General features: G+C 43.2%; 1 protein-coding gene across 2 annotated transcripts; it reads right to left on the minus strand.

Moving 5' to 3' along the window:
• Positions 1-1,932: 1,932 nt before the first annotated feature.
• On the minus strand, positions 1,933-11,497 carry SGK1 (serum/glucocorticoid regulated kinase 1). 2 transcript variants are annotated; one of them, XM_045010189.1, is made up of 12 exons: positions 11,363-11,497; positions 7,743-7,818; positions 7,237-7,312; positions 6,518-6,622; positions 5,897-5,980; positions 5,651-5,782; positions 5,274-5,386; positions 4,929-5,052; positions 4,481-4,576; positions 4,033-4,188; positions 3,838-3,927; positions 1,933-3,131 (listed from the first exon to the last, which is right to left on the minus strand). In XM_045010189.1, the coding sequence occupies exons 1-12, from the start codon at positions 11,394-11,396 to the stop codon at positions 2,964-2,966; spliced, it is 1,254 nt and encodes a 417-aa protein (XP_044866124.1). In that variant the 5' UTR covers positions 11,397-11,497; the 3' UTR covers positions 1,933-2,963. The 2 variants fall into 2 exon arrangements, with proteins under 2 accessions (XP_044866124.1, XP_044866123.1); XM_045010188.1 differs by lacking the exon at positions 11,363-11,497 and adding an exon at positions 7,993-8,183.
• Positions 11,498-11,913: the final 416 nt, after the last annotated feature.

An 11,913-nucleotide genomic window follows, 5' to 3' on the forward strand; every position in this document is an offset into this window, starting at 1 on the left:
ATTAAACATGACAGACTCAGATTTTCCCTTCATATATGGCTGCCATATGTTACATTCTGAGAGAGTAAAGTGCAAACAGGCTATTCACTTTTCTTTTAATAATAATATTAAAATAAAGATATGCTTGGAAACACTAAAATTTGTAGACACATCTACACTGCAGCTATAATGTAATTAGCCAAAGAATTGTAAACATGCAGAATTACAAATGGATTTTCTAAAAAAAATCCCAAACTACTCATTAAAAGCTGCACAGAGGCCTATGACTCACTTAAGTCCCACTTTATCACTAACTTCTCTAGTGTTTTTCCTGAAAGCTAAAGGAAGTATTGAGATTGCTTTTGTTACTTTAGAGCTGCAATTCAATGCTTGCAACTTCACACTAATGCGGAGGAGACACAGTAAGGCAAAGCCAGTGTGCACCACAAAATATACATTATTCATTTATTTTTAACAGGTGCAGTTTCACTTTAATCATACACAAATTGATTAAGGATATTAGTAACATTTTGATAATATCTTAGTAATTGGAATCCTCGTTACACCAGTGTTGTGTGTGCAAATTGTGCATTGTCCGATTTTGCAGGGGTCATTTGTGCACAGCTGAAAGTGTAATGTTGTAAACTCATTTCTTTTCTGCAGTGTTAATTTATTAAAATAATTAGCACACATGGGCCAGATCCTTAGCTGGTGTAAACTGACACAGCTCCATTGGAGGACCTGGCCTTTTATGTATAGCTGAAGTTAAAAAGCTTTAAGTACATTTGTGTAGTAGGTAAGAAAAGAAAGCTTTAATTGTCTCTTCCCTTGTAAGTACCAGACATAGTTTCTTCTATTAATAAGTTTTGCTCATACTACTTTTATTGAATGGCTTTATTAGCAAATAAAGTTGCCCAAATGGGTTTTGTGTACAAATTATTGGCATGATCCTGAGGTGCTGAGCACCATCACCTGTTGAAGTCAACAGGAGATGATGACAGTGAATAAAACACAGCTGTTCAGCCTCACATCATCTATCACTTACGTGCAGAAATGGAAGCTGAGTTGGGACCTCACTGAGAGTTTCCTTAAAATTTCTTCTACTGAAAGACGAAACACCGTCCCTTTGAGGCCTGAGCCTCATTCAGTGGCATGAGCTCATGTTGTTCAGCTCAGTTTCAGACATGTTCCCACCCCAGAAATTAAATACTTGTTCAGTTGAGTTTGCTCCAGGAGAAAAGTCTACTTGCCAATTGACCTAGGCCTTGTCTGACTACACTAGAAAAATCAGTACAGAACAAACACACTTGAGCAACCACCCGGATGGGCAGTAGCATTGATGTAAGCATGGCTGAAGTGTTTAACCAAATGAGTCATGAAAATCTACTCTATGTTTCCATTACAGGGTGGTAAGATACCTGAGCCCTATCTACACTAGTGCTTTGGCCAAAGCACAGCTTTGCTGTTGTAATGCTAGTACTGATTGTGTAGTGTAGATGAACCCAGAAAGTGTCTGTGAAAGGGCATTAGAGAGGATGAGGCCAGAACAAACCCCCTCAGCATCAGGCACCATCTCTCATGGTAATTATACTTAGTGTTTGTGTATACTAGAAAGTTGTCTCACTTTAGCAGTACAACCCCTGAGACCTAACAGTTGTACTGGTGTAGGAGTGCTTGTAACAGTATAGCTATTCCCATAGGGGAAGAATATACAGGTAAGGCACCTTTACACCGGTCTAACTGCATCCACACAAGGACTGTTATTAGAAATCACACCCCTAATCAAAAGTTATGCCAGTGTAACTTAAATTTATTTTTGACTTCAGCTAAGGCTTAGTCTAGACTAAAGATTAAAAAAAAGTCTGGATTTCCTTTTTAAACCCTTGAAAAAGCACAAACTTGATTGAAATTTGTGATGGAAAAGGTGGTTTTTTAAATGAAAAAACCTGACAGTTTACAGAAATGTTCAAGATTTTACTGCAAACCAATGGGTTTGGTCACCAAAAAAAAAAAAAAAAGTACATAACCATGTTAATTACATTACACTGATGGTGTACATTACAAGCCAGGCTGTAAGTTTAAATATACATCTAGAGTTTCAACTGAATGTACAGACTTTTTTTTTTTTTTTTACAATACATACAATGCAACACCCCACCCCCAATAATGCCCACTTTACAGATGACAATTTTAAAAAACAAACAAACAAACAAACAAGAAATAAACCAACAGCTTTGACCAACTGCAGCTGGGGCATTTTGGTCCATAAAAACCTTTCTAAAAATAGAAACTTTTCATAGCAGCAATGCTTTCTTCAAGCATTTGGATATAATTAATTGTGAGCCCATTTCAATAATTTTAGTTAACTGTATATTTACAAAACAAAAAATCAAATTCTACACTTAATTATCTTCCAAATATGGAAGAAACAAACAATGCCCCACATTGTAGTGTCCTGCAAGTGTCACACTGATGCTTTAAACTAAGTCCCTCTGTAGTATGCATATCACACTCATACCATTTGTTCACATAGTAAACCCACATAACTGAACTGCGAAACACTCTGCAACAGGAAACGTTTGGAGCTTAACTTGATCTCATCAGAAAAAAGGCACATTTCATAAAATCCTCGTCACATCCAGGTCTTGAGGCAAGGCTTTTCAGAACATTATTTCCAAACAGCAGGTTATTATTCCTACAATCTACCATAGCAGGCTATGGCAACAGTCACTTCTAATGTTCTTTCCCAAGGAGATAGCACCACTTTGGGGGAAGAACAAATCAAAATGCTTGTAAGCTTGTTTAGAGGAGTTATGTGCTGTTCAAAAAAAAAAGCTTCCAGCAAACAGTGTAGTTGAAATTAAGGCTGCAAAGCTGCCATGGTGGAGATGTGCAAATTCTGTTTCAAGATGACTGGTCAACTGGCAACTCAGCCAGAAGGCCAATATAATAATTGAACACCAAGAAGAAAGGAAAACAAATGTTCACAGGAAAGAATCCATGGATGGGGCATATGAAAAGCCCAGAAAGGCTTCAGCAGCTTCCTGGACGCTAGCAGTAATGAGGATACTGTCTGAAGATTGGCCAATGGAGTTGGGAACTGGCTCATCTGTAAACTCGGGGTCAAAGTGTCGCAGATCACTCGGACCACTCTGTGGAAAATAAAAAAAACGAAAACGAGTGTTTAGTCCCCAATCTCCATTTTTCCATGATTTCACAGATCACTTCAAAATGTGAAAACTCTTGTAAAGGACTCAGTGTGTTATCACCTCAGACTCACTGTTTAACAGGCTTGGCCAATTTTAGATTTTTTTTTTATTTTTTTGCATCTTGCTGCATATGGTCTCACTAAAAACAAGCTGATTCATTTTCAGTGTATTGCCCTCCAACTAGCTCCATGCAATAAAAGCAAAACAAAATAATCACTCCACTCTCCTATACTGCAGTTTATGCAGTGGTGCCTTGGCAACTTGCAGTAGTAGACCACATTTAATCAAAAAGCTTTATCTAAATAACCAAGGTGTGCTTGTAGTTGTATACTGTAATTTGACAAAACAGAAATTCTGTTTTGGGGCAGTTATTTAATTTCTGTCTCTTAGTTTCCCCATTTATAAAATCAGTAAGAACTGAGTTCACATGGGTGTGTTCGAGAATAACCAATGTTTATGTAGAGCCAATCTAAGTGCTAGATTTTACTATCCAACTATTTAAAAGGGATAAGGAGAAATATGATAGATTTTTAGTTAGAGCAAAAAAGTATAACTACAGTTTAGCCAGCTGCAGATGGCCTTTGGGCCACACCCTGATGTAAGGGGCAAAAAGCCCTCTCTACATTCTATAATTAGATGTGATACTTACCACATTTGGGTTAAAAGGAGGTGTAATCTTCTTATTAATGAGATCATCCCAGTTAATTGGGGAGAAGAAGATGTGATTCTTAATCTCCATCTGTTAAAGAAAAATTAGATTAATTCAGACAAGAGTAATTGAATAAGAGTGGTGTGATCTAATTATTCCTTATACCATACACAGGAACTACAAAGTTGTACTTACAAAGTCCTCCTTAGCACCAACTCTCTTTGTCCTATCCTTTTGTAACAGGCCTTCCAGAAGGTGTCTAGCAGAATTGGTAATATTTGGTTTCAATTGCAGGGGTTTGTTCAAGATATTGTCATACATTTCTGCTGTGTTCCTGCTGTAGAAGGGGGGCTGTGAGAAAGAAATAAAAAGGTAAATAAGTCTATAAGTGCTTAATAAAATTACACATCTATGCATTCTACTGTAATACCACAAGCTATTGTTATCTTAATGTCATGTGCTGCCCTTAATCCATACACAGAATTCTCAATGAGGATGAGGGCAGCAGAGGACATTGGTCAGGGTCATCTTAACTGAAGCCACAAGTGTAGGTAATAAGTCTGGAATGACTGAAGTATAAAAATGTTTTCCTGTAAGAACTACAGTAAGCTATATACGGGCAACTAAAATATCTGTTACTTACCAGTCCATAAAGCATCTCATACAAAACTGCTCCAAGGCACCACCAATCAACAGTCCTGTCGTAGGGCTGCTTATGAAGAACTTCAGGAGCAAGGTACTGTTAAATAGAAGAACCAGAACCATAATATTAGCCAGAGGCAGAAGAATCTTAAGACAGAAACTAAAACCACACCAAAGAAACCTATGTTCTTGAACTACAAGAAAAGCCTCCTAAGCCTATAGTTAAAATGTCATTTATATATACACAACAGCTAGCTTGAGAGCAGTTCCCATTGCATAGGGATCATTCTTCACCAGAAAGCTATCATTTTAAGGATCTTACTTTCTCCCACTTATCTATTCCATTGTAACTCTCCATCAGGTGTTCATATTTACTGTTGCTTCATCTACTTTTATCATACAGTTTATAGACAAACATTAACCATTTCAGAAATCAGAACTAAGCATACCTCAGGTGTGCCACAAAACGTGGAGGTAGTGCCATTGTGTTCTATGTTCTCTTTGCAGAGTCCAAAGTCAGTCAAGATAATATGCCCCTGAGAATCTAGCAAGATGTTCTCTGGCTTCAAGTCCCTGTAGCAACAGAATTAACAGAAATGTTAGTTCTTCTCGGTTAAAAAGTATTCTTAGTATTTTGAGAGCATGTGTATAGATTTTGCAAGTCTTTAAATTCAGATAAAGTATTTTGAAACTAGATGTTTTAAACTAATATATATTGACATCTACTTTCCACAGATAAGGTACAAAATACGCACATTTATAATCATGCCTAAGCCAAATTACATATTTCTTACCGATAAACTATGTTCAGAGAGTGCAAGTAACCCAGTGCACTGGCTATTTCAGCAGCATAAAACCGTGCTCTTGGCTCCAGGAAGCAACGTTCCCTCTGGAGATGGTAGAATAACTACAGGAGACAGAAAGAACAAGTTCTGTAAATGGTGCCAAAGCTGGTTAACAATGCATTTAATTAGACTTGACATATATAGCTAAAAAGAACAATAGCAGGAAATGGCCTAATGATCCTCTAGCAGTTTGAAACCTGGCAGGCAGACGATGCTAAATCTAATAACTTTTCCCCTTGGAACTTTCTTTTTCATTTTTTAAAAAAAAGAAAGATCTATAATACCACTGCGCACGTTAGGAATTATTTCATTCATTTACTGCTTACCTCTCCACCATTGATGTAGTCAAGGACAAAATACAATTTGTCTGCAGTCTGGAAAGAAAAGTGGAGCCCAACCAGGAAAGGGTGTTTCACATTTTTCAGCAGGACATTGCGCTCTGACATTATGTGTTTCTCCTAGAAATAGGGAGGGGGAAAAAAATCAGTATTTAGTTACAAAGTTTGCTAACTTGTAGTAATTAACTAAATTTGGTAGCTGCATTGCTGTATTGTGAGCAAGGCGATGCTTACCTCCTTCTTTTTCAGGATTGCTTTCTTCTGCAGTACTTTAACAGCATAGAATTCTTCTTCGGCCTTATGCCTTGCAAGGAGAACCTGAAAGTGGTTAAAAATCCCATTACTTTAATATGTTGGAATACCGAACAGAATATAAACACAGCTGGGTGAGACTATATCCAAAGCCCTTTATGCTACCACTGAGTGCTATTACCACTCTATGCTATCAGCTGCATGTGGAAGCATTTTGCTAGCAATGTCTAGCATTATCAGCAAAATGCCAGCCAGAAAGGCTGTGCATATCAACTTCAAAGGTTTTGTTTGTTTTTTTTATGGCTGATTCTCCTGGCTTCAAAAGCTACCCTACCCCCACTCCTGCATAAAGGATCAACCCCAATGAATTATCCTTGCACTTGCTCTCCTTAACTAAAGCACTCTGCCCCACCTATCCCCTTCAGGGCAAGCAACTTCCTCAAAGCTGTGAAGTGCCCTCCTGACAGTGAAGCACTGGGAGAACATATGTAGAAATTTTGCCACTCCTAAAGCAGATTGGCTATAACCCCATCCCTTAAACAATTACATGCAATGCAATAGCAGCTAACTGACCAAATTAAGGTGGAAAGAAGTAGAACGTACCTTTCCAAAACTTCCTTTTCCGATAACCTTTAAGAAATGAAAGTCTGAAGGTGTGGCATGTGGGTTGGATGATGGACCAAGATTGATCTGTTGTGATGGGCTGGGCTGTAATTTTATAAAATACATTTGTTAAAAGATGTTTATTGGAAATTCTTGACCACACAGGGTTTTTATATAAATCTAATCATGGATTTAAAGATAAAACTTTAGTTGGGTACATTAAATAAAGTCTATGTCCTCTTCCTCCAAAGTTAGCATCAGATTACATTAAACTGTTTTTGTACCACCTCAAATGACAAATTATGAGAACAATGTGCCTTACTTTAAAATCTCATTGAGGGCTTGGCTGCTTTCCATATTTAGGTGTTATGTAATAACATATCATTTAAAAAAAGCATGGACTTTTTTCATACAGAAAAGGTATGGGTTTTATTCTAAATTGGTAACTCCTTTTTGAAGTTACATTACTGCACTGTGAACTGAACTAAAAGGGACACTTGTTACATTGCTAATTTACAGAAAAGCTATTTTTAAACGTTTCTATTACTGAAAATGATTCACCCAATAAAAAGTGACAAAGAGTCCTGTGGCACCTTATAGACTAACAGAAGTATTGGTCTATAAGGTGCCACGGGACTCTGTTGCTTTTTACAGATCCAGACCAACACGGCTACCGCTCTGATACCGCTCTGATACTTCACACGATGAAGACTACTTACTGGAGGGGAAGGATTAGCATTCATAAATTCAGGCTCTTCAGGCTGGGAGATCTTCAAAATAGACTGAACTTCAGGGCTGCAAAGATTAGAGAGTATATTATTGGAACAGTTGCCCTGTGCAACAGGCAGATACATCTCACCTCTAGGGGGCATGCAACCATTCTACTTATTAAGAGTAAGTTTCAGTTTGGCAGAGTACTGGAGACAGTCTATTCATTTCAGAACTAAACTGAAACAGGAAAAAGGAACAAACTCGTGCAAAGACACGAACTGTTTGTTCTATACTTAAAGGTGAGTTATGGGATGGGTGGGTCTTTAGAAACTAAAAATGACCCCGAGCTCTCTGGGTTTTATCTATGCTAACTAAACTCAGTAGTTTGTTATATAACTAATAATATTATAAGAACAAAATTATGTTGTGACAATCATTAATACATAAATCTTTCCATCATTAAAATGCAAGTATCGATTTTCAGATCGATATGTACAAAACTGCTGCTACTTACTGCTTGCACGGGTAGGAGCTGGTGGCTATTTTTTGAATGAAGTCATTTAGCCCCATTCGTCTCTGTTTCATGAAAGCTGCAAATAAAAAGAAAAGCGTTACGATAGGATATCCCAAAACGTCGTTTTTTAAAAAAAAAGAGAATCGGATACTTTGTTCTGACTTTCCGGTTCAAATTAACGATGCCGTCCAAAATATCTGTACCCCCAGAGGAGAGACATGGCCACCCCATCTTTCTTCTTCAGACTCACCGATGAGTATTGCAACAACTCCCCTCATCTTGGAATACGTTAATGTGGGTCCAGAAGCTTCGGCTCTGACTGTCATTGCGGAGCTAAAATGTGGGTTAGTGAAGAATAATCCAAGCTGATGAATGAGTTAGTCCAGGGGAGCGTGGGCTGCTCTATGTCCAGCCACTGATCAATGCAGTTCTGCTGCCGGGCTCGCTGAAGGGGTTTATATAGAGACCTCGCCGAGGGGGAGGAGCCCACTCAGAACAACAATGCGGAAGAGGGAGTCTGGCTGCCAGGCGCCCAGAACTGCTTTGACTCGTTCAGCTGGCGCCCGGCCCCTGGCGCTGCCCCGCCCGGCCTGGCTTCTTTGACGTTCGAAGAGCCGGGGAAGGAGCCGGCCGGCAGGAAGCGGAACGCTCGGCGGCGGCGGCGGGGGCCCGGACGCGGCGGCATTCCAGGGGTGTGCATCGCCATGCAGTACACTACAGCGCTGAGTCCCCGGGGTCACCCAGCCCCAGGGGGAAGGCGGCAGGCATTCTTCCGCCTCGCTGCACGCACAAACACGAGCATGCACCGGGCTGGCTCGAACGGCGCAGCACCAGGTGCCTGTCCCTTTTCTCCTGCATCCCTTTCCGTGAGGCTTTGAATTGTGACAAAACTGAGACGTTAGCAGCTTTAAAAAGGATGCAAAATGTTTGTGTTCCAGCTAGGGTGACCAGACAGCAAATGTGAAAATTTGGGGGTGGGGGGGGTAATAGGAGCCTATATAAGAAAAAGACCCAAAAATCGGGACTGTCCCTATAAAATCGGGACATCTGATCACCCTAGTTCCAGACCTTGCTTTTCTATGGCCTTCTTGCAGGCTAGCTAGCTTTGGGGACTGTATCTCAGTACCATGATAGAATATCAGGGCTGGAAGGGACCTCAGGAGGTCATCTAGACCAACCCCCTGCTCAAAGCAGGACCAATCCCCAACTAAATCAAGTTACTGGAACAAGGTTACTGTGTGTTACGCCCTGGCCCGTTTTTTTCGCTTCAGAAAGTTCAGCGAATGAACCCTTGGAGTCAGCGGATACTTGCGGCTCACGTCTATTGCGCTGAGCCCAATGCACTTCAATAGGGGGAGGCAAAGGAATGTTCATTAACTAACTGTCCCTGTTCACAGCTTGCAAATGTTGGCACCTCATCGCTCAAAGCAAACAACTTCAAAGGGGGCCTTTGTCTCTATGGCTGGAGATCAGTCAGCTGTTGTCATTCTATGTCCACTCGGGTCACACCATCCGATTAATGGGGAGAGCCACCTGGATGCACCACTCATGTAACTAAACCCCCTCCCACCCCTAGTTACAGCAACACATTGATCGGCGCTTCTTACCAAGCCCAGTTAGAAGCAAAAACTCCCCGGTCAACTCCTCCAGCCTGAGCTGTTTTTCGCTATGGGATTGTGGCTTGTTTTGCCCTGTGCGGAGGAGAATGTCTTTCGGCAGCAGCAGCAGCAGTATGAGCTGCTGCCTGGGGGTGAAGGGCGATAAGAAACTCTGACGTTTCCTTGAAGGAGCCGCAATGACTCAGGAGAACAAGATTTCCTGCCCGGCTTTCAGGAGAACAAACACATGCCCCTTGTGTACATTGCCCGGATCCCGGCCGGGACGTTACAGAAAATGCTTTTTAATGCTTTGGGCCGACGAGGGAAACAGCCAACGAAACACGCAACCCCCTAGGGCTTGGGAGAGGAGGGGGAAGGAAGGGAAAGGGGGGTAGGGTGTGGAGCTCATGGAGGTGCACATACAGTTTGCGTTTGCAAAAGAACAAAAAGGCCTCCTCGAGCTGAGATTTCAACGTCATTGGCGACCAGTCTGGGCCTGGGTTCACTGTTGCCTTGCAGTGGCACCGGGCAACGCGTGGGTTTTGGTTATGAAGGGTCTGCGGAGGGACGCCCGGTGACCCTGGGTGGGGGTGACACGCTAGGGGGTGCTGGGTGCACTTGGGAGGGTGACTGACAGTCTTGCGGGGTGGGGAAAGCGTGGGGGGAAAGGGGGCTCCGTTTCAGGGCTAGCTGCGGCGGGCCACATCCCGATTCACTTCATTCATAGCAGTTTTGAAGAAGTGTCCTTAAAATTGTGAAATCCCCCCCCCCAGGTTATACTGCGCATCAGAGGCGGGTCGGACTTTCCATCTCAGCAGGATTCTTTGTGCTTCAGCTTGGAATATGATTAAGCTGCAACATGCCCCCCCATTATTTTGCCCCCCCCCGTGTGCATCCTCCCCCCCCCCCCATCACCATTGGCCGGCATGCCCCTACAGCTCTTTGATTCGTGTCTCTAAGTACTCTCTAAAAGAGAGAGAGACCTAGCACCAAGCAAATGGGGGCCGGGGGGTTACATCAAATCAAGCTATGCAGTTCTCTGCTGCTCTGAGACTGCAATTCGGTTTAAAGAGAGTTGAGAGGTAATGGGAATACGAATGGCCCGGGGTGGGAAATTGCGCCATCCATACGCAGCAAGTGGTTCGAAGACAGCACAGTGCTGGATAAGAAGTCTGAAGGCAGAGAATGAAGGAGTTGCTACCGGCCGGCTCCTCAGCCTCACGTGTCTCTAGAAGGGCTCCCCACACCCTTCCCCAGACAGATCCTGGAACCTGAAATTGGGTCTCCTCTCCTAGCGTGTAAAGAGCTTTCGGAACGAGAGGAAACAGCCACGCCAAAGCCACAGCTGGCTTTGGGGAAAGGCGGGGTCGCGGAGCTGGGGCAGTTCTGCTCAGTTCCTCCGAGCTCCGGTTTCTTCCACTCCTTGCTTTGCCTAGCTGGGTTGCAAAACCGCCTCTTCTGGACTAATCCGAGCAAGGCAACATCGCAAGTTCCAATCGTTTGCTAACGCGGCGGAGAAGCATTCCTCCCGCCACATGCCATTGCTGCACCCCGCAGCACCCCCCCAGTCCCCCTGGCCCCGTCCTCGCCCCACCCCAGCGCCCACACAGGCTTTCCCTGAGACACCTCTGCCAGGGGCTCTTGTCAAGCCTGTCCTGGCTGCACCGCAGCTCTCGAGCGCCTTCCCCCTGTTCCTGCTTGGCTGCAGCAGCCGCTCGCTTGCAAACACCCGTTGTCGGCATTGCTCTCTCACTGGTTCCCCGCAGACCCCCGTCTCACGCCACCCCAGTTAAAGAGCAACAAAGCTGGAATTGCAGCCTCGGTTCAGTCACTGTTGTCCCACCCTGGTTTTCAGGTCTCCTTCCTCTTTTGGTGAAATGGTAATTAAAGTCCTTATCAAATGTCAGGTACTCAGCCTCCTCTGCTCTCCAACCAGGAATGTCATTGTTACCACTAAAGGTTTCTTCTCAGAGCCTTAGACAAGCCAGAGCGAGATTGTAACAATTTTAAAATTAAACCAACCTCTTAATGAAGCCTTCTCTTCTTTGCCTCTCATTTCACTCTCCCCCTCTTAAGATCCCACCACAATAGGTTTGAAACAGGGCTCTGGTGCTCTGGCTGGGTTCTTATGTATTGCTATAATCCCGAATAACCTCCCTCCTTGGCCGGCCTGGAGCTGAAGGGAAGTGGTGAGAAAGTAGCGGCTGATATTGCTCGCTGGCGCTGCCCAGTTTATGAACCCCATATTCAAGGTGATTTACATATAGATCAGTAGAGTTCAACATTGGCCACGCCGTACACTCTGCCCCGTTGCAACACAACCCTGAGAGTTACAGTAAACACCGGTTTATTACAAACCGGTGCGGCAACTAGAAATGCAGGTCTTCTGCTGTAATTGACCTGTCAGCAGCAGTCACCCGGGGCGAATTCCCCGCGGCCAGTCCCGCAGCCCGCAGAAAGCACACACAGGCTCCGTGCCCAAGGGGCGAGAGTTTGCTGCCCGCCCTCCACCGTTTGCCTGTTGGCTGCCTGTCAAAACGATCAAAGAGTAAAGAAGAGGAGTTGCCGTCGTG

The sequence above is a fragment of the Mauremys mutica genome, chromosome 3 (genome assembly GCF_020497125.1).
Source record: "Mauremys mutica isolate MM-2020 ecotype Southern chromosome 3, ASM2049712v1, whole genome shotgun sequence".
Lineage (NCBI taxonomy): Eukaryota > Metazoa > Chordata > Testudines > Geoemydidae > Mauremys > Mauremys mutica.

Bases quoted from the DNA above. Each gene is read 5' to 3' on its own strand.
- SGK1 (XM_045010188.1), bottom strand. From the start codon at position 8,068: ATGACAGTCAGAGCCGAAGCTTCTGGACCCACATTAACGTATTCCAAG. The intron at 5,783-5,896 runs GTAAGCATCGCC...CCCTATTTCTAG, and splicing joins CAATCCTGAAAAAGAAGGAG to GAGAAACACATAATGTCAGA. The intron at 3,132-3,837 runs GTAAGTATCACA...TATTTTCCACAG, and splicing joins CTCCTTTTAACCCAAATGTG to AGTGGTCCGAGTGATCTGCG.